This window comes from Ursus arctos, unplaced genomic scaffold (genome assembly GCF_023065955.2).
Source record: "Ursus arctos isolate Adak ecotype North America unplaced genomic scaffold, UrsArc2.0 scaffold_1, whole genome shotgun sequence".
Taxonomy (NCBI): Eukaryota; Metazoa; Chordata; class Mammalia; order Carnivora; family Ursidae; genus Ursus; species Ursus arctos.
Window position 1 is genome coordinate 100040669 of NW_026622763.1, and position 21820 is coordinate 100062488.

Consider the following 21820-nt stretch of genomic DNA (forward strand, 5'->3'; position numbering starts at 1 on the left):
GTCATGGTCAGTCAGCTGCCCCGCCCCCTCCCATGGCCTGAGCCACGGCAACAGCCAAACGCAGGGAAGGGAGGTATTAGGGATACTACCTTCTTCATAGAATGAAGTCAAAGAAAGTTCTCAGTCGCTACAAACGCAGGAACCAGAGCCGAAGCACAGGAAGAGAGAAGTCTGTATCCTTACAACGAGTAGCTGTGTGGAAGTTTTCTGCTGGGTTGGACTAAGGCATCTAGAACTCTCTCCATGTCTGTTCCTGATTAGACTACCTAGAACTCACAATTCACTTTTTGGAGGAGCTGGGATGAGGGGATTTCATTTAATTGCCTTTTCCTTCCTTCTTAAAGTAGTTAAAAATATGTTCTCAGATACAAAGCAGATCCGATCAGTTAACTGTCGAGACGACACCACACAGTGGGTGTTGGCTGTGACTAACATCTGACTCCACGTCGGCAAAAATGAAAGGACAACAAAATCTGTCACTACTCACCCATCTAGGTGTATAAAGCATACTTTGACATCAGTGCTTGTTGGTTAGGACTACTAAGCAAATAAATTTAAGGCAAAACTGGAATAATAGCAAATGAAGTATATACCTTCTTCCCTACGATGCAAGATTAAGGCCTCTGCCGAGAGAGAGATTGCTTTAAAATGGGAAGAGTCTTCCTGCCCCTAATTAACAAGGGATCCCACACACGAAGGAGGAAGCTGAGGACTAAAAGCATTTAAACAGGTGAACTACTGACTTGGAAACAACCAACCTCCAGAGTTTGATTCGAAACCATCCCATGTACTGGTCGACGTGGAAAATCAACGAGGCCACAACTGCCAAGGGCCACATTACGGATAAAATGTCAGATACAGATAGTTTAGTAGGAAACATTGCTTTGTTTATACAGGTCTAAATTTTAACAAAGAACCCTTAGAAAAAATGAACAAAATGCTATGTTCACACAAAAATCTTTGTGCTTAGTTTGTAAAAAGGTATCAGAACAGTTCAAATTGGCTCATTCTTTAACACAGACTTCGCACCGCTGGGCTCCTAGGCTGTCCGTGTCAGAACTGCAGAAACACAACTCCCTTCTTGGGCGTCACGGTGAAGCTGCTCGCTTGCCAGGGCCTCTGCAGGGACCAGGGAAAGATGCCCCCCTGAGCTCCTCCGACAGCTCCACCACACGTAACAGGTCACCGCCCAAGTTCTCGGTGAGGAGGGGGATGGTCCATATGAGGCCATTTAAGTGAAAAATGACAAAATCATCGAAATAAAACAAGCCACTAACGTTCTCTTCGATGGAGGGATGGGAAACAAAGGTGTTTCTACACCAATTAAATAAGACTTTGGAATAGTCTGTAAAACAAAAGAGAACTGATTTCTCAAAGTTCAATAAAAAAAACAAAACAATGAGCTCATCTCTCATTTTCAAAAAGATGAATTACGGGAATTCTCTCAAATTTATGCAACAGGCTTAATTTTGAACCTTAGGAAGGAAGGAGTCTCCTCCCATTTTCTTGTCACGTTTTATGTTCTCCCAGTTGCTGTTATAAATTCTTTGAATAGCGCAATCAGCCATGATGCGGAATCATGGAGACGTGACGATTTGCTTGCACTGAAATACATCTACACGATGGAAAGTTATGCATACAGCACAGAACTAAAAACAAAAGGGTGAAGCCAACTTTATTTATTTTCAGGTAAAACATCGACCTGATGGCTTACTGCAGATCTGAGAAATCAGCCCTGAAGCCACCGGACAGAGCTTTGCTTACAGGAGCTTCTATCGGAGCCGAGACAAAGGCTGAACTGTTCGTCCCAAGTGAGCACTGGGGGAAGGGGCGGGGGAGTGTGGAAGGAAGAAGACTCTGAACAGAAACTTAGAGCAAGGACAAGGGAGGAAAAAAATTCTTTTACTCCAATAGGGAATGAAAACTGCTAATTTTGTTTAAAACGTTACATCAAATTCAAAATGCTCTGGTCTTAGGATAATAAATCCCAGCCAGCCTAGCCTGAGCTGCAGACTTTTTAACCTACACAGAGGAAATGAATGCGCTTTCCCGGCCTCAGCCCAGAAGCTGCTGTGGTCGCCAGATCACCGTGTAAACAGTCCTCGTGTGTCACTGGGAAAAGGCCAGCAATGCGCCCTACAGCTAGATTAGAACTAAGCTATGAGAAAAGTCTACCTAGCTACAAAGGCTGAATTGTATTGACAATATATTTCCATTCAATGAGTTTTAAATTATATCTTAATTTGAGAGAGAACATGGAACAACAAACAGAAGCCCATGGCTAAAGAAAATGGAACCACCGTGAGTGCTGTATACAAAAGAACCGTGTGGACTGCAGACAATACAGGACTCAGGGAGAGCAGTGGGAGGGGGGTGTGGAAAGCACAAAGAGCTAACCTACTAGACCGTATTTGTCAAATACACGTGAGCTTGAATTTCTGTACTTATGTACAAGAGTCGTCTTTGGAGGAAACAAAACTGCAGACTTAGCTCGATGGATACACACAGCCCAGAATTAAACTGCACAGCGACATTTATTGTTTCAGCCTGGAAAAACATCCCTTTTTTTAAATTTCACACAGCAAAGCAAGTTAAAAACTTCACTCATCAAATAAATGATAATTTAAACAAGAACTTGCTAAAGAAACCTCATCACAACAACGTTTTAGGGCCTGATCACTTTTAAGTCCATGGGGCCATTAATGAATATCAACCAAGTGTCTCTTGTATAACCTGCAAGCCGTTTTTCCTACAACAAGAAGGCGTAACATGTTTCCTTGACTCAGGTGATACATTTAGAAAAGAAATCATGATTTTTTTCTTTTGCTGTAACAGGCAGACACTGCATTTCTCGTTGTGATCAGGAAAGATGGAACGACTGCTGCCCTTCTCTCGCTGCAATCAACAGTTTCTCACGCATGATCTCAATGCTCGAGTAGTCCGGCAACTTAAGATAGTTCACACAAGTCATTACAGAGGGCAAGAAGTCATCGGGGTTTTCCGTTGATTCGAATGTCTTCCGGACAATTGTCAAAGGTGGATTCAAACTCCGGAAGCCTGATGAAAGGGGAAGGAAGAAAGACCAAGGAACTTAGTAAGCTTATGGGATGCATACGGCCAACTCAGAGGACATTTTCTTAGCCGGGAGGAGAATCAGTCTGGAATCCCAAACACACTCTTCTGCTGCTGCTGCTACCAGGAAACACCGCACTGCCTCACTGTACGGGGTTAGCAGCCACACCCACACCCGCGCACGCGCACACGGTGTTCTTTCTTGCTTGGCAATTAAATCTACACATTTGATATGCGTTTAGCGTATGGTGCCTGGTATCTGCTTTATTTACCATAAAAAGCCCTCATACAAGATGGAGGCAAACAGTTCCTTAGGCTTTCTGACTTTTAAAACAGAATATCAATTCAATGCCTATTAGGACTGACTCACTTCTGGGAAAGAAGACTTTATAGTGCATTCTCATCAAAGAGTCTGTAATGTTCAAATGGCCTGAGGATCTAGAAAAGTAGCATTACATGTTCACTAATGATCCTACTTCAATGTGTTTAAGTCAGTTCCTAGGAATTTCCCTGCTGGTGACAGCGCTTATGTCCTGCAAAACAAACTGAAAACTCAGAAGCATTATGGTATTAGGGTAACTAAGAGGCACTGTTAAGTCAAACACAGTGTATCGTACTGGTGGTACTGAAGTGTCTGTCTGCCACACACACCCCCCCCCCCACACACTGAGCAAAGGCGTACCCACCTCCAACAGGCAATCTCGGGCTACCTGTCACAAACTGCAGAAATAACCTCTGCTGCTCATTGTCAAAACTACTGAGAATCTCGAACAAGAACTTCACAGCCCGACTACGAAAGAAAGAAATAACCGCAATTATTTCATCGTTTTAAAAACCAGTTTTGAATTGCCCCACAATGCAGACTCTCACAATTGGCTACAGACTGCAAAAAGTTAACTATGACCACCTATGAATTCACGATATAGTGCACTCTGAAATCAAATTTGTTTCTGCTGTCACAGCTGGAATTCAAACGGAAGGATTACTGTTGTAACAAGACTTGTCAGGGATTGGACAGATGTCTCCATTTTACTACAGAGAAAAACGGGTAGTGGGGTTAGACCTCTGCTCTCCCCTCTACCCCCCTCCCTGTTCATTTTTGCAGAAATGCTTGAAAAAGAATGTTTGGGTCCTAAGGTCTTAACAGAAAGGAGACCAAAATATCAGAAAGTCTCCTTTAAAATAGGTCGACAAAATTTAGGGCGCCCAGGTGGCTCAGTCAGTTAAGCGTCTGCCTTTGGCTCAGGTCATCTCAGGGTCCTGGGATCGAGCCCCTCATGAGGCTCCCTGCTCCACGGGGAGTCTGCTTCTCCCTCTGCCCCTCGCCCCGCTTGTGCCCGTGCTCTAATAAATAAATTATAAAAAAAAAGTTTTAAAAAATTAAGGAAAAAACAAGAAAATAGGTAGACAAATTTAAAAATGTTGATAATGTGTATATATACACACATACACACACCACCAAATTCTTGACCATCAAATGAAAAACCAGCAGATCCCAATACTTACCTGTCGTGAGTGTAACCGTGATCTGGCCTGCAGCATTCCATCAGTGTCTTTGCGTCCCAAGTGTCTGCTTTACTGCCACACAAGAGCTGATCCAGCTGCGTGTTTACACAATGGTAACAAATTACTAAAGACAGCTGCGGAACTGAGTGAAAGCTCACAGGACATGTGGTTTTGCGGTATGCAATACAGTACAGGTCTCCATGTGCCAAATAAAAAGATCATTTTCAGCATCAGAAGTTCTGCTTCGGACCTCTTTTTATATACCATGTGCTCTTCTCCTGTATTTATAAAATCAGTCTCCTCTTCGGTGCGTTGATAGGTACCCTGCCCATTTGCAGGGACTAGGTCCTAGAGAAACTTCTAATCGCCAACAAAACATACCTGACACAAACCCTTGGTTTGAGTTTTCCTAACTCTTCTCATGTCTTTAGAGGCTTTCACTTGATAATCTACTTCTAACCAGGCAGAGTTCATAAATGGTGTTTTCTAGAAACACGAGGGTTTACAACAAAGGAAGCCAAGACGCAGACTACTGAGCCTCAGCAGAGAGAAGTGGGGGAAGCAAGCTGAACGGAGACGCAGCTAACGGACAGCTTTCTCGCTTTGTAGAGAGAGGCAGATGGTTGTCAGGTGGTGGCCGGGGCGGCCCGGGGACCAGCTAGCCATCACGGGGGAACATTGGAAAGCAAGAAGTGCTCATGCCTCCTTGGAAAATCTAACATCAGTTTAAAATTAAACCGTCTTTTCTCTGGTTAACTGCCCATCCGTGGAATGACTGGGTACTTTGAGAAAATCCAATTCAGGGCACATAAAATTCAGTATCTGCTGTATGTCACCCACTGTCAGGTACTTTATGCATCCTGCTCAGTAAGACAGAGGGCATCACAATTTTACAGACGAGGCAGGCAGATCAGATACGATATAACCTAGAGAAGGTCATATGGTTAAGTGGTGGGGACCAGAATTCAATTCCAGGCGACCCTCAGTGCCTCAAAGTGTCCGGTACACCACCTGCTTCAGTAAGTGGCAAATCGGATCGGAAATAAAAATCATAATGGAGATGATAACACTAAGTCATTCAAAGATAGCTGGATTCAGCCAGTAACAGGCGTGTGTTCTCAAGTTACTCCTCAAAAGGGATTCCAAACTGGGGCTCCTTTCTATACCATGTCACCACCAGCCCGTGGATTTTCAGATTCTTGTTGCAATAAGAAGGCTGGAAAACTGCACATACGCTCATGTCCCCACTTCTCAACAGTATTTGCAACACTTCCTTAAAACTTCAAAGACTGTCTCCAATCGTAAATCAATGTCTCACCTAATCCAGGAAGTTTAGGTTAAAAAAAAAAAACACACCGCAGACACCTGCATCCCACCCTCCCGGGGGACACCAGGCTCAGGTGACAACGAGGCTATGTGCTCACCAATCACACACAGACCCTACTCCCTAACAGTTAAATTATATTTAGTATTTATATCATATAAAATGTTACATTTATATTATATTATACTTTGTATTTAATACTCTTCTTTGCTCAGCAAAATGATCTTTCCCAAACCTCCCACCACCCCCATCCCCGCTTGGTTTTTGCGGTAACAATGTCTGGCTAGATGGCACGGAGACAGCCCGCTAAGATAACTGCAGATACACAGGGAGCGATGAGCAGCGCTACCTCGTAGACACAAGCTACTCACTTCTTCCGGGTAGAAGTACTGAAGATGACTAAGTGGGAAGACGGATTCAAATCCATCTCTGAAGGAATCGAATTGCCTGGAAACACCTTCGTTTAGAGCCCAGAATATAACCAGCTGCAAAAAGAAAGGTCTTTTAGAAACCGTGACAAGAATTCATTTCTCTCTCCTATTCAATATGTGGCAAAGTACAGGGAAACATCCTTCCTGATCACTTAAAAAAATAACAACGAAAAAGAAAAAACAAACTACAAGTTATTAAGTCTCTAAATTACCGCTCAGAAAGCTGCGTAAAAGATCACTCAGGTCAACTTGTACCCGGGGCCCGGCCAATAAGAAAACGTAAAACAACAACGACAAACAAACAAAAACAACCCATGAGCATTTATATTTAGTGTGTTTTTAAAATTCACTTATGTAAAATCCCGATGGCACAGAACAGTACCTTACCGGATGAGAAGCAGATGAGAGTTTCCCAAGAGGGTAAAATGTTATTAAGAAGTAAAGCTAATGTTTCAAGATTCACAATTACCAACTGTTAAGTGTTTTGAGTTTTTAATGTGAGAATTTTAGATCTAAATCCTGATTAAGTTCTTAGAAGCCAACCCCTCCACAGTGCACCTTCACTCAGAAAAAGGCTAACTGCGGAAATGCAGTCACGGGAAATTGAAAAGTAACAGAAAGCATCTGTTATTGGTCCAACATTATCTAGTCATCAGTGACTTTGGCTAACCGACTGGGTTACAGAAATACAGGACATACTCAGATAAAAATGAAAACAAAAACATAAGCATTATTACAAATTATTTTCAGAGAAGCTTATCTGGTCATGTACCAGTAGGCTAAAAGGTCAGCTTTCTCAAAGTGAGGAAAAGACGCAGGTAGTATGAGCAGACAGTCCTCTGAATGTTAAAGGGAGTGTCTATCAGTCACAGGACTGTTAGGGACACTAAATAATATCTGAAGACCTCTGCTATCTACTCTCTTTCTCTACCAGATGAAGAAACCAGAGCCAACATTTTTCAGAGATTCTATCTATAAAATCCCACTGCAGGTTGCTGGAAAACCCAAGTCTGGGTGTAGATGGTGTTCTATCTTGAACCCAGTGCTCTTCCCACTTAAGTCAGAAATAAACCAAAAGAAAACTTTTCAAAAAGTAGTAATAAAGATCTATATAGGTTATAACTTAAAATTTCTTTTCAATACAAAATATTTTCCCTTAATTTAGCAAATATGGTTAAGAACCACGAATTATCTGAAAGCCTTTGCCACACCCATAAACCTGTGTGTGTGTGAATTCTACCAAGTTAGCTACTTTGATAGACAAAATGCAGTTTAGCGGGAACACAAGTGATGGCTCCTTTTCACTATCTCTTTTAAATGAAGACAATGTGATGTTATTAGTATTCAAGCCTGAAGACAGCAAATCTGAGGTCATAAGAGACATCATGAACTATCTGACACGTTCTCTCAAGCGCAGACAGAAGCTAAGGCCTGAAGAAACGGACGTGACGCGGTGATCTTGGGTGCGAGGGTCTCAGCTGGGCAGGAAAGGCAGCTTCCCTGGGCTGGCGCTTTCCCTCTCCCCCAGAACAGGGCCAACAGGAAGCCCCGAGCCCCCACGCTGGCCTTCTCCCCGAAGCGCGCCGCGATTACGTACTCTTAGATACTCCTCTAAATTGTGGATGGTGACTGGTATATCCTTTCCTCCCTTCTTCAGTTCGATGTTGGGAAACCCTGGCAGAGTGAAATCCAACCCTAGATCTTCAACTGAGCAGCCGTTCATGGTCAGGGTTTCTAATGCATATTGTAGACTCTCTTTGGTCTAAAAAACGGGGGGTGAGAGAGGTTAAGCCGTCATTCAGTTGGTTCTGTGTCTGTGTTTATAAAACAGAAGATAGGCTAATACGTTTTATGGGTTCCTTCCGCTCGTACAGTATTTCTTTTTGTGTCATCACCTACGCATGAAAAAGTCACAGATCACAAAGGAAATAAACTTAGGCACTTCAGAATCCAACTATTTTTATATGGGGAAAAATAAGATCACTTTAGTGTTCCTTCGAAATGAGCTGTCCATCAATTTGACCATATTTCAAATCAGATTTCCCATGGAAAGTCATGACCACTTACATGATGGTTAAGAGTCGTTACAGAGCCAGACGAACTTTTCCTAAGTTCTATATTAATCTTAATGAATCCAATTATATATATATATATATAGTTAATCACCATTCCTTAGACAGGAAACCATAAATGCAAATAATGCATTATTACTTGAGTAAACGCAAATAACGCACTATCCGAGGAACGGTAATTAACTGCGCCCCCCACCCCCCCAAAGCTCAAGTCTAAGGAACACCCTGGAGACTCCTCATTCAGTGACTCCGGACTAGCGCAACCGGATCTGTATCCACACAATAATGCAGCAATGAAGAAAGGTTCCACCAAAGCCCTCAGGTCATACTCAAAAGGCAAATGTTAAAAGCAGTTTGTATTATTCACTTTTTTAAATGCTTAGGAATAGTTAAGGCTTATATAAAATATATGTATTTTTAGATTGGAAACCAAAGACCAACATACAAAACTGCAACTACTACCTGCAAATGAAGGTATCTGGTATAGGAGGAAGAAGTGAAACGGCTTTCCAAGTTGGAGATGCCGCCAAGCATGAAATTCCTAGCGGCTGAACAGTCCACGTGCAAGAAATTAGCCATTTAAACTAAAAAAATCGAGAAGTTCTGATTTAAAATCAGTCGTTTTAAACAGGAAATGAAAAGCCGTTTAGGACTGCAGGGTAGCCCGTGTTTAGGTCTCTCCTCAGCTCCCGGTGAGTCACTGGTGACGCCAGAAGGGACGCCTTCCATGTGACGTCTGAGGTATTCCTCAGAAAGACGAGACGGGAGTCATCCCTGTCCACCCAACATCCTCCTGCTGGAAAGCTCTCAAAACTGCCCCCCACCTCTCGCGCAGATCAAGGCGGTCGCTGCCATCCTAACGGAAAGCCTCTTCTCCCGCAGCTCCGTAAGGAACGTCTTACTCATGAAGGTCTGCATTACAAAATGCTATTACCGAGAGGAATCTAGAACATACGGTGTCCCGAGATACTGAAAAGGAATTCGCTGTTCATTTCTTCAGACCTTACATGAGCTCATTGAGCCCATTCAGCCCACATGTCGCCCACTGCCCACGTATCTGAGACTTCACAACACTACCGAGGCTGCTGCGGCCGCGCTCCACCACCAGCGAGGCGAGGCGCTCCGGGCGCCACACACCGCCATTGCTCTCGCGCTGCGTGGGAACTGCTTCCTACGGCACAACAGTCTCTGTGCAATGTGGTTTCTGTGCTTTTTATACTTTTAAATTGACAACATCAAAAAATAAAGATTCAAGATTAGAAGAACAAATCTCATCAAAGAGTTGAGGCAGAGAGCGGGTGGAGAGCGAACAGCCCCGTGTGATTTCCAGCTCTCCTCCCACACCCTGGATCCGCGGCCTCGGCCGGCTCCGCAAACTACCTGCCTCGGGGTTCCCACGTGCAAACGAGGAGTAACAGGACTACCCAAGTCCCCGAAGGGTGCTGTGGATTAAAGATTTCATACACATATGGCACTTGGAATAGTGCTGTGAGTTTCACTTTCTTTCCTGCCTTTTTGGGGAGCCATTATTTTTACCTAAGAGATGATTCCAAATAAGACTGCATTCGTTTTTAGGGGCGCCTGGGTGGCACAGCGGTTAAGCGTCTGCCTTCGGCACAGGGCGTGATCCCGGCGTTATGGGATCGAGCCCCACATCAGGCTCCTCCGCTAGGAGCCTGCTTCTTCCTCTCCCACTCCCCCTGCTTGTGTTCCCTCTCTCGCTGGCTGTCTCTATCTCTGTCGAATAAATAAAATCTTAAAAAAAAAAAAAAAAAAAAAAGATTGCATTCGTTTTTAAAATTTACAAAGTTGGTAAGCATAAAACTGATTCTAACAATCCTAAGACAACAGATCTTCTAAGGAAAAGATGGACTTGGCCTCTTTTAATGTCTATTGCTCTTAATGCACAAACTTATTTTTCCAAAAATCACCAATTAATAAAAGAGATAAAATTAATTCCCTTACAACTCACCTTCTTCTCTGATACAAGGAATTCTAAAATCCCCATCTCTTGCCAGCTGTTCTCCAGTTTATCAGGAGGTGTGACACTTTCCCTACAGAATTGCCTCAATTCTTACTTTACATAATTTATAAAATGGGACACTGGTCCACATTGCCTGCCCGAATACAGCTAATTGAATCTGTGCCACTGTTTTTTAAATGTAACTTTGTCTTCTTCTAATGTCTCATACAGAACCACTATTAATCTCAGATTGGGTCAAATAATGTTTAATCTCTTACTAATATGTAAAGAATATACATTAATAATACAAAGCTCAAGATCACCCATTCTAACAGAGAAGCCTCAACAGGTGTTACTAAGAAATAGTGAACACCTACTATGACCTTTAAAACTATTTTCCTGAGATCTTTCTAGAAACAAATGGACTGTTCCTAAATTAAGTTACCTTTCTGGAAAAGCAATCTGTCCCGAGGATAGTTTTTATTGATTCAAATGCTTACTAAAAAAATTCAGTATGATACCGTATCTGCCCAGATACATAATACCCATCTTAAAATTTAATAAGTATGAGCCTTATGGGTTCAAGACAGGAGTGTATTTCATTTGTTAATCAAGCTGTGTATTTATCACCTGCTGTTTTTATAGGTCATCTGACCCACTGTGAAATTGTTTCAGTTACTCCAATAAAAAAATTAAACTCTTCTAAAATATAAGTAAAATAATATAAAGTAATAACTGCGCCAAATATAAACCACTTAACAAAGACCTCATCTTGCAACAGTAAGAAACTGATCCACTTGACCGTTTCCTCATCTTCTAAGCTCACCTGGGATTTATCTTGTTCAAGTCTTTTCTTCTGTCTGACAATGTCTTCTAGGTGATACACGGATCTGGCTACAACCGGGTCAATGTCAAACAAATCGTGTGATGTCAGTGAAGTTTCCTGCCTCAGCATCCACTTATAAAAGGGTAAGCCAAGGGGAAGGTCCACCTGAAAGGAAATATACAAAATGTTCTAACAGTCACACTAAGCTTCTAGAATTGCCTCAGTTCTGTAACTGACACTTTAAGAGATCGTTTATAAAGGCCGAGTAATACACACCCCTCCTCCAAAAAAAACCCAATTTTGGAACTGTTCCCATTTAAACCCAATTTGGGGCCTTGATTTTGTGAAAAATTTAGTGCACCAAAGAATCCTATTTAAACAATGACCCCAAAAAGGTTATCTTCCAATAATGGACATACATTCTCCATAAGGGCCTCCAAACTAAAGAGATATTTACAGGAATCTTACTCTATTTGGGGCGAAGTAAACTAAATTCCACTGTAGTTCGTATTACTGCACATTTGGGGGAAAAAAGAGAGGTTAAAAAGAAGAACCAACTAATTAAAACTGAAAAAAAAATGTAACTTCTAAAATGACTGATTAACAGTGCTTCTGTGGGCAGAGCAAAATTGTCAGCTGGGAAACCTGACCCTGGATAAAAAGAAAACGTCTTCTACATACTGACCAAGTATCTCAGAAAATGTGAAAAGAGGAAATGAAGAAGGGCCTGCAAACACTTGGACCTCGGTTAATACTTCGTTCACGGGTTATTTTCCCTCCCATCATTCCAATGATGACTCATTGCAGTTCAGCTGCAGAAAGCTCAGGCTTTCCTAAATGAATTAAAAATCGAATCACAAATACTTTAAAACCACTCTTCATGTCGCTGGATTCTCTGAACCTTGCTACTAAAGGAATGGTTCATAACAGCACTTTGGCATCACCTGGGAGCTCAGATGAAAATGTGAAATCTTTAATGAGAAAAGCAGCAAACAAAAAGAAAAAATAAGAAAATGTGCAATCGTGGGCCTCACCCCTGAGCCACTGAACCCGAATTAGCTTTTTAAATAGAATCTCCATGTAATTCACGGGCACATTAAAGTCTGTGGAACACTGTTCTACAACACAGCAAGAAGTGCAGGGGATTAAAGATACTTTTGGAGTACATGGATACAAAAAAGTTGCAGGCAAGCAAATAATCCTAAACTTACCAATCTGAAATCCATGATAGCCTTGGCCATTAATTTTCCTAAGAAGCGAAACTTCATCTTAACCTTTGCGATGTGAGCTGGCTTAGCCGTCCTACCAAAGGGAAGCGCAAACAGGCCCTGGAGGTTTTGAATATACTTGGTCCCTTCTTGGCTTCCTATAAAATGAGCAAGTCATAAAACTTTAGATGTCATTTCCCAAAACAAAATAAGACAGGACAAAACCTGGTAACTAAGAACATCTAAGAAATGCAGTGTTCTCAAAATCAGACAGATCACGAATGAAGTCCTCTAGAGCTGGAAGGCTCTCCCTAACTTGATAAGAGAGAAAAGAAAGGCTAAAAGTCAAATTAAGGTCAAAGAACATGGCCCTCTACTAGAAATTAAATCTATTTAATGAATTTTAAAGGCCCTTTTACCTGATCTGAAAAACACAAACTGACTGACTCACAAATTAATATTACCTTTTGGATTGCTAAGAGTCACTTCTTCACCTCTCCAGAGACCCAAGTCAGCTCTCTGTAGTTCCTGAGATACAAGTGCATAAAACTCCAGTGTAGGCCCAAGACCTGTACCAACCTACAGAAGAACAAAAGTACAACAAGTTCAGATTTTCAGAATTTACGCTGCCTTTTTTCTTGGGCCAACTTTTTGGCAGTATGGATACTAACAGCAACTGTCTGTTTCATGCATCATTTCCCGAACTGTCCTGATCGTGCTCTGCTTGGTCCCCTGCAACAAGAATGAGCCACCCTTTATTCCTGCCCACAACCCTCACATTCCCACCAGGCACTTCAGGCTTATATACTGACAACAGCATCGTTGTGGCTCTCACACCCCCAGGGAGTAAGATGGATTTGTCTGAGGATGGATCCCCTTCCGGAGCCCTCTTGTGTGAGCTGTTAGCCTGAAACCAGCTCAAATGTCATCTCCTCAGGAGAAACCTGCTCTTCTGCCCAGTGACTTTGCTTTTTCTTTAGGACCTGTCGTTCAGCAACTTCTCACATCACATCACCCAGCCACAATTTCATTTCGTGTCTCCCTTGAGGGCAACTGTTTAATTCACCTTTGGACCCTCAGGAGTGCCCACAGAGCAGCCGTTTAACAGCGGTTTGCTGAGTAACACAGGACTCAGGGAAGGTCAGAGCCATGCCAGCACCACCGGGCTAACTCAGCCTCAGGGTACGTCGGCGCGTCTCAAGCCCCCAGTGTGCTGGAAACTCCAGGGAGCTTTATCGGTGTGGACACATGGAGATGGTGAGCATGTCCTGAAGATTCTCGTCTGACAGGTCTGGTTTAGAGCCTGGGCACTGGTATTTTTAGAACCAGCCTTGACGTGACTGTACAGCTTTGAATGCCTCCATGAGCGGCATCCTGTGTCCATGTTCATAGCCTAGTTATTCCTTCATGTCTTATCAAGGTCCTACCAGCTTGGACCATAAATCAGATATACAGCTAATGACAAGTTAATATCATAATTTATAGGCTACATCAAACCATTGTCCTGGTCAAAAGAACTAGAGTTCAGAGATTATTGGCAAACAATGGGCATTATTTTAGCATTATCATAGTTACTTAGGTTAACAGATGAGATGCAATCCACCAAATGTTTTGCTCTAACTTTGCAAACAGTGAGGTTGTATGTGGTGACACCTTCTGGATCCATCCGTCCCTTTGTTAGTAGTATTCCAGAGCAATAAATGGCATCTGCATTCACCCAGGGCTCCAACAAAACCTTGGCTTTTCTTATTTTTACTCCACACATTCCAACCCATCATTCAACACTGTAAGCCCCACCTTCAAAATATATTCCGAACTGGTCCCTTATCTGGTCTACTGCTAGAGCCCCCCCGCGCGGCCTCTGCACCAGCATTCTTGGCATCTCCTAGTCTCGGCTCACAGTGCCCTGAGGCCTCCCATCTCACTCAAAGCAAAAGCTGAAGTTCTTCCACAGTGGGTGGGCACGGCCTTGGTGAGCCCTCCCACAGCTTGACTCCAACTCTAGCCAGTCATTCTGCAAAGGGCCAGGAATCTGCCTCGGGGCTTTTGCTTCTCTGTTCTTTCACTAGACACACCCTTCCCTAAAGGGTAAAGACTTGCCTGGGCTCAAAGGTCCACTTAGACCACCCTATCCCTTCCCCATAGCCATCCATCCTTACTTGCTTTATTTTTCTTCATCATGCGGCCTAACATATGCATATGCATAAGTACATTAAAAAAAGAAAAGTTCTGTGATAGTAGGAATTTTGTATACTTCGTTCTCCACTGAATCCTGGGTACTGGAGGAGAGGAAGGAAGGAAGGGAAAAGAAGAGAAGCCACGAAAAAAGGAAAACTGCAGTAACATCTGATATCCACCAGATGGTGCTTTAGAGCCACTTAATTTTTTTTCTCCCCTTAGCATAATTATAATTACCCTTGGCTAAATAGAAATCACCGATCAGATCAGTCTAATTCCTTCATCCAAGGAATGGGCTATTATTTCTAAAGGTAACACAGACTTAAAATATTAAATGGCATGAGTATTATGTAAACATGTCATCACAGCAAATCTGTGAGGGTGGAAGGAGTAGGTCAAAGCTGTTCTGGCTAGTCACCATGTACCTGGGCTGGCCAGCCGCCCTGCATAGATCAACCTGACCTTTTCGGGCATCTGCTCTACTCAGCCACTCCGCTAGAAAGGTAGGTACTTTGGTTTTGCTTCATTTGTTTTTAAAGGCAGGAAAAGCACAAAGCTCTAGAAGTAAAAATACAGAAAAATGAGTTCTGACGACTCGTCTGACTCAAAACTTTTGAGTCTTTCTCTTTCCAAAGCTAAGACATACTAGCACTTACCACATGACAACGTTCCATTGTTAATCATTCTAACAACACATGATGAGAAAGGTCCCTCTCTTCTGCCCCTGTTGAGGCATCACTGAGGACTTCACATAACTGCCAGCAACACGGTCAGTCAGCGCTGGCACCAGGCTCCACAGCCCACGCTCCTAACACTTCACCCTCCCGGAGGTCGGTCATTCATAGCCCCAGCCAATCCTGTGGCTTAAAGACTCTCTCAGCCCAGAGACTGGTTTACAAATCATCCCTGTTCAAGATGGAGCCATTTGGATTTGATGTTTTGAATTAGGATTCTTCTAGAGCTACTCCGAAGTCTAATGGCCACTTGCAGACTTGTATGGTTGAATCTGATTTATGACCGGAGGCCCTTTCTATATAAAAAGTCAGTACTCCTCCCAAGCCCTATTCCCCAATGATCCTCCTACAATCTTTTCCATAATTAGCAGGCAGGACCCAGCAATGAAGATTATAAAATTATGATTTCTGTATCAGTAACTCAATCCTGAGGATCCTTCGCACAATGTGATGTTATTCTGAACTTGTCTAGGTTCCATGTGAGATGCAATCTGAACAGAGCCATGAAGGATGCGAGAGGGAAGGAAAGACATTCCCGGCAAGAAAAAAAAAATTACTGGAGTAAAAAAGTAAAAATCAGAGTTAAAATAAACTCAGGAGAAGAAGTCAGCGGGAGCAGAGGTCCTGCAGTTTTATGAGGAAGAAATCTGAGCATGTAAACATCTAAAACCTGTATCCTCTGAGCAAGAGGCACCATCAGGGTGGGTTCCAAAGACCATCCCCCAATTCCTCATCCCAGCAGTCAAGGCCTCCACTCAAATCTCCTCCCTCCCAACACTTCCAGAGCAGTTACTCACCTGCGCCGCTCACCACCAAGCCTAAACCTTTGCTCAAGCCACAACCTTCTGTCCTCTAATTCTCCCTCTCTCTTCCATTAAGGTCTAACTCTATGACTCTGCCCACACACTCTTGGGACAGTAGGACTTATGTGAAAGCCCCGTCCACTTGATACCTATGCCACTAATCAGCCACATGCATTTGTACCGTTGTCCTGTGACTACACTGTAATCCTTTGACTACAGGAACTCTGCCATAACCCGGATCCCCAGCACACTGTACACTTCCCAGGTCACAACTACTTCAAGTTTTAATTCTGATGACTAAATACTCTCGAATAAACTTTCCAAAAGTCTTAATAAGATGAAAATGCCTAAGAAAAATCAAAATCATAATTAGAATTCCTTGGATAACCATAGGTAATAGTGCAGATTGTTAAGAGGTTGTACTATAACTCACATTTTATAGACAAGAAAACGGAGGGGCAGAGTGACTGGCTATTATAAATAAATAATCAGTGTAATAGAAGGTTTTGAAATTTTAGGTCTATAAAAGTTTTAGAAGTCCAAACATTTTCAAGTTTTGTCTTAAAAGTATTTAGGGGAAAGAGGGAGCAAAGTATCCCCAAGAAACGCAGTATTTCATAGTTAAAATATAGAGAAAACCATTATTTGAATCTTTTGAGGGACTGTCCAGGCTGTTTAATAAAAGTGCCTCAAAAGAAATAAATGACAAAGGCTGGAAAGGAAGTACAACTGTATTTTTTCACAGCCGACCCAACTATTTAACAACACTGGTTAGCAAACTACAGCTCCAGTCCACTGCCTGTTTTTGTACAATCTGCAAAACTAAGAGTGGTTTTTACAATTTCAGTGGCTGAAAAATCTTGAGTAATATCTCACCACATGTGAAAATTATATGAACTTCAAATTTCATTGACAGTAAAATTGTGTTGGAACACGGCCAGGCTCATTTGTGTAAGTATTGTCTCCGGCCACTTTCCTGCTTGTACAAGGCAAAAGGAGTAGTAGTGATGGCGACTATAGGGCCTACAACCCCTGAATATTTACTATCTGGGCCTTTACAGAAGTCTCCCAAACTGGGGTTCTGCAATAATCCTAAATGATCTATTAAAAAGTTATCAGAACTAATAATTATCAAGGTCACAGAAAATAAAGTCAAGATATAAAAATCAACTGTATTTCTACAAACTAACATCAAATGGAAAATGAGAGTATCATTTTCAACATCATCACAAAACATGAAATACTTGGGGAGAAATTTAATGAAATATGCACATGAAAGACTTCTACACTTAAGTTAATGAAGTGAAACTGAGAGAAATAAAAAAACCTAAACAAATGGACGTCTACACGGTGTTCAAGGAACTCCAAGACTCAACACTATACATGTCAATTTTCTCCCAGACTAACCAAAATTCAACACAATCCCAAAGCATACCCTGTGAAATCTTTTGTAGACACTGACAAGCTGATTCTAAAATTTACACGGATATACTAGGGACTAAAAAATAACCCCAACTTTGACAAAGAAAAACAAAGTTGTAGGATTCACACTACCTGACTTCAAGACTAACTATAAAGATAGAGTAATCAAGACAGTATAGATTAACAAAAAAAGAACAGAAAATCCAGAAATAGACCCAAATATTCACAATCGACTCATTTTCAAAAAGGTGCCAAGGTCATTCAATATGGGAGAAGTTCAAACAACGGTGCTGGAAAAATGAAATAGCCTATATTTAGGAAAAAAGAAAAATATCTTTAATCCCTTACCTTTATGCTATATATAACTTAAAATGGATTATAGACCTAAGTATGAGAGCCAAAACTATAAAATTTCTAGAAAAACACATGGGGGAAAAATCTCTGAAAACCAAGGATGAGGGGAAATTTTCCTGATATAAAAAAGCACAAACCAGGAAAATAGGGGGGGGGGGGAACCTGATAAATTAGATTTCAACAAAATTAAAAACTTCTGCTCTTTTCAAAGACATTTCATGAGGAAACTGAAAGATAAACCACAGACTGGAAGAAAATATTTGCAAACACTTATTTCATAAAGAACTTGTATTCAGAGTAATAAAGAACTCTTAACAACTTAGTCATAAAACACGATGATGAAAAAGTAGATGGACACTTCTCCAGAGTGAAGTGTGAATGGCTAGTGAAACAAATGAGAATGAAAATATTATTAATCATCAAAAAAATACAAATAGAACACAATGAGATGCCACTGTTACACACCCCCCTCCACCCTCAGAATACCCCAAATTAAAAAGACAAGACCCAAGGGTTGGTGAGCATGGGAAACAACTGAAATTCACAAGCTCCACCACTGGTGGGAATGAGAAATGGCAAAGGAACAGTTTCGTGTGTCTCATAAAGTAAAAACGCATCTTACTACGTAACTTAGCTGAAGAATTTACCTAAGAGAAATAAAAATATATGTCTATACAAAGACTTGTACCCAGATGTTCATAGCAACATTATTCATAAGGGTCAAAAACTGGAAACGAAAATGGGCATCACCTGATGAAACATTTCCTGACACCTCCATACAACAGACTCTTAGTACCAGTGATAAAAGGAAACAAACGGATACAGGCAACAACAAGGGTGAATCTCAAAAGCATTATACTAAGCGTAGAAGAGTAACACAAGCGGCTACACACTGCAGGATTCCACCTCCTATGGGATAGCAAGAAAGACAAAACTACAGGACAGGAAATAGACCCAGGATTGCCTGGGGGTGGGGGGAGGGCGCGAACCGCAAAGTGGTCTAAGAGAATAGTTTGTGCTGATGGGATGTTTTTCCTAATCTTGATGTGGTAGTGGTTCCAGACTGAATACATTCGGACATCAGAATTTGTACAGCTAGAATCGTACATGTTATAAGTGTGCATTTATGATACAGGTTATAGCTGTGATTCTTTTTAAAGCAGTTCAAACATTCTGAAAGGGATGCTTAAAACATCCTTTCACTTTATCAACCTAACAATAACACAAACGTGTGGTCTTATGCAAGAAAAAAATCCTGTCTTTTATTACACAACTTAATCTTGGAAACCGGAGAGCTTCGACCTCCCAAGATCACCCAAAAAGAGCAAATCTCTGTTTTATCTATCTCTAGACAAATTTCACTTGTCTTTTAGAATTTCAGAGGACCAACGAAGTCTTGTTGAAGGCATAAATGAAGTCGAAAAGCATCCCCACGCATAGGCTCACCTCATTTTCATACTGGATTTCTAACATGGCGCGGGAGCTGCCCAGATCCTGCATCACGGACTCCGCCTGCTTCAGCAGCTCCTCTCTATTCACAGTGCGCTGAAAAACGAAGTACACACGTTACACTTTAATAAACAGGTGGCCCTTCTCGGAGTGCAAAAAAAAAAAATCAACTGTTAAAAAACTATTTTTTTTAAATTTACTCATTTGAGAGAGAGCACGAGAGCAAGTGTGCATGTGGACGCTCGAGTGGGGGAAGGAGAGGGAGAGGAAGAATGTCAAAGCAGACTCCATGCCCAGCACGGAGCCTGATGTGGGGCTTGATCCCACGACGCTAGCCAAAACCAAGAGTCGGACGCTGAACCAGCTGAGCCAGCCAGGCGCCCCAAGACTACTTCTATAAAAAGCACACCTCAGAAAAGGTTAAGATAAGAAGTAGCTCCACTGCTACAAACACGGAGTGAAGTGTAAGTATTATCTCGAGCCCACGGCAGGTTCAGAAAATTCAAGGTGGAGAAGGAAGGCTCTCTGCAACCTTGCCAGACACCAATGCAAGTCAGGGCTGCAGGGGCGTGGCATCCCCCTGGACACATTTACAATTACGTAATGGAGAGATTGGTCTGGAGGTGGCAGGTGAGACAGGAGAGCTGAAGCCTCCTGGCCCGGACCTGCAGAGAGATCCTACAAGCACAACCACAAACATCTACTGATGAGATTAACGGGGAGGAGACAGGTCCTGCTAGATTTCTAAATTCTACCACCACCACCGCTGGCGCAATCCTAATGATACTAATAAAGATAGAAATAGCAAGGCTTTGCAGAACAAACAAAAAAGATAAGGTTTTTCTGCTTTGCTTCTCATTCCTTCTAGCCCCTCTCTTAATGTCATTACTAATGGCTCTCATGTGTCTTGGAGTTACAGGCTTTGGAAAGACAGACTTGAGTAAGAATCCTCAGCACTAAAGAGACATCAGAAGTAAAAGGCAGTGCAGTGTCCGAAACGGAGGATGGGGTCCCCGCTGGAATGGCTTCGAGTGGAGCAGTCAGAGCTCCGAATGTGGAGCCAAGGTGAGAAGCCCAGGAAGATGAGGTCTGCAACACAGGGGCTGACTGGGCTCAAGCTGGGAATCCCATCAAGAATCCTGTTTCAGAGGCGCCTGGGTGGCTCAGTCGTTAAGCATCTGCCTTCGGCTCAGGGCGTGATCCCAGAGACCTGGGATCGAGCCCCACATCAGGTTCCTCCACTGGGAGCCTGCTTCTTCCTCTCCCACTCCCCCTGCCTGTGTTCCCTCTCTCGCTGGCTGTCTCTCTGTCAAATAAATAAAATCTAAAAAAAAAAAAAAAAAAAAAAAAGAAAGAAAAGAATCTTGTTTGGGGGGGGGGGGGCACAGGGATTGGGCTAGGCCGGTGATGGGTATTAAGGACGGCACATATTGCACGGAGCACTGGGTGTTACAGGCAAACAATGAATCATGGAACACAACATCAAAAACTAAGGATGTACTGTATGGTGACTAACATAATAAAAAATTTTTTAAAAAATCTTGTTTTGGTCATCTCTGATCAGAGTGATGTGCGAAGGAAAGAAAATGGATCCGGTTAACTCTACTGCAGAAAGGACCAATTATAAAAGGGAGGCTACAGTGTGAGTTCCTAATTTAAAAAGAAAAACCTTGGTGAGAGAAGACAGGACTCTTTCTTGGCACAAGAGTTATGGCAACTAAGAAAAAAAGAATTGTAGAAATTATTTCAGCAACGGGAAAAAAGGACTCGTAACTGTGAAGAAGAATCACAGAGAGCCTGGTTCCAAGAGCTTGACAGGAAGCCATGTCTGCTCCAGAGGAGAAGACAGACAAGCAGAGAGACAGCTGTGACTGAGCTATGGCTCCGCCACCAGGCACTGCTCCCAAGTACCGCATCGCTAGTGTTCCCACTATTGTCAAAAGCTCCGTGCAATTTACCTTTACATATTTTGGGGGAGAAACTTACTTTTTTTCTATCCAATCTAGGCGCAACTCTGCTATCTTGAGAATCAGACTGGTTGATTTCTGGATTGGTATCAAGTAATCTTTGCATTGCTCGGTCCCGATCAAATGCAGTTACATAAAAAAGCATTTGCCGGGTATCAAAAGGGAAGAAAAACGGGCTGTAAAAAGATGCGACATAAATTACCTGAATTAGAATCAGAAACCATACAAATCCGTACTTAGAAACAACTTTTGATATGATACAGAATAAGAACTGTAAGTAGAATCAATAATAATGGTCTAGGCAAACTGATTTTGAAGAATTTTCCTAATTCTTGTATGAAATTTCTAAGTGATCAAGTAATAATGCATTAAGTAGCTTTTCACTGTGAAATAGGCAATTCAACTATTAAAAATCCTACACTTTAAATCAGGTCTATTCAAGATTATCTTTAATCTACCCAAAGACCTTCAGCAAGTCTAACCTGACTAGCAAACCCTAATTTTAAAATAT

General features: G+C 42.1%; 1 protein-coding gene across 50 annotated transcripts in view; it reads right to left on the reverse strand.

Annotated features, from left to right (window-relative positions):
• Positions 1-2515: 2515 nt before the first annotated feature.
• The window catches only part of TRIP12 (thyroid hormone receptor interactor 12), a 140523-nt gene continuing 121218 nt past the window's right edge, over positions 2516-21820 (reverse strand). For all 50 annotated transcript variants that reach the window (XM_048214129.1, XM_048214125.1, XM_048214100.1 and 47 more), the window contains 10 exons: positions 21329-21485; positions 19340-19438; positions 12867-12981; positions 12406-12560; positions 11195-11359; positions 7931-8095; positions 6274-6387; positions 4579-4673; positions 3759-3862; positions 2516-3057 (listed from right to left, as the gene is read on the reverse strand). In XM_048214129.1, the coding sequence (XP_048070086.1) occupies positions 2861-3057; positions 3759-3862; positions 4579-4673; positions 6274-6387; positions 7931-8095; positions 11195-11359; positions 12406-12560; positions 12867-12981; positions 19340-19438; positions 21329-21485 (1366 nt within the window). In that variant the 3' untranslated portion in view covers positions 2516-2860. The remainder of the gene's footprint in view (positions 3058-3758; positions 3863-4578; positions 4674-6273; positions 6388-7930; positions 8096-11194; positions 11360-12405; positions 12561-12866; positions 12982-19339; positions 19439-21328; positions 21486-21820) is intronic.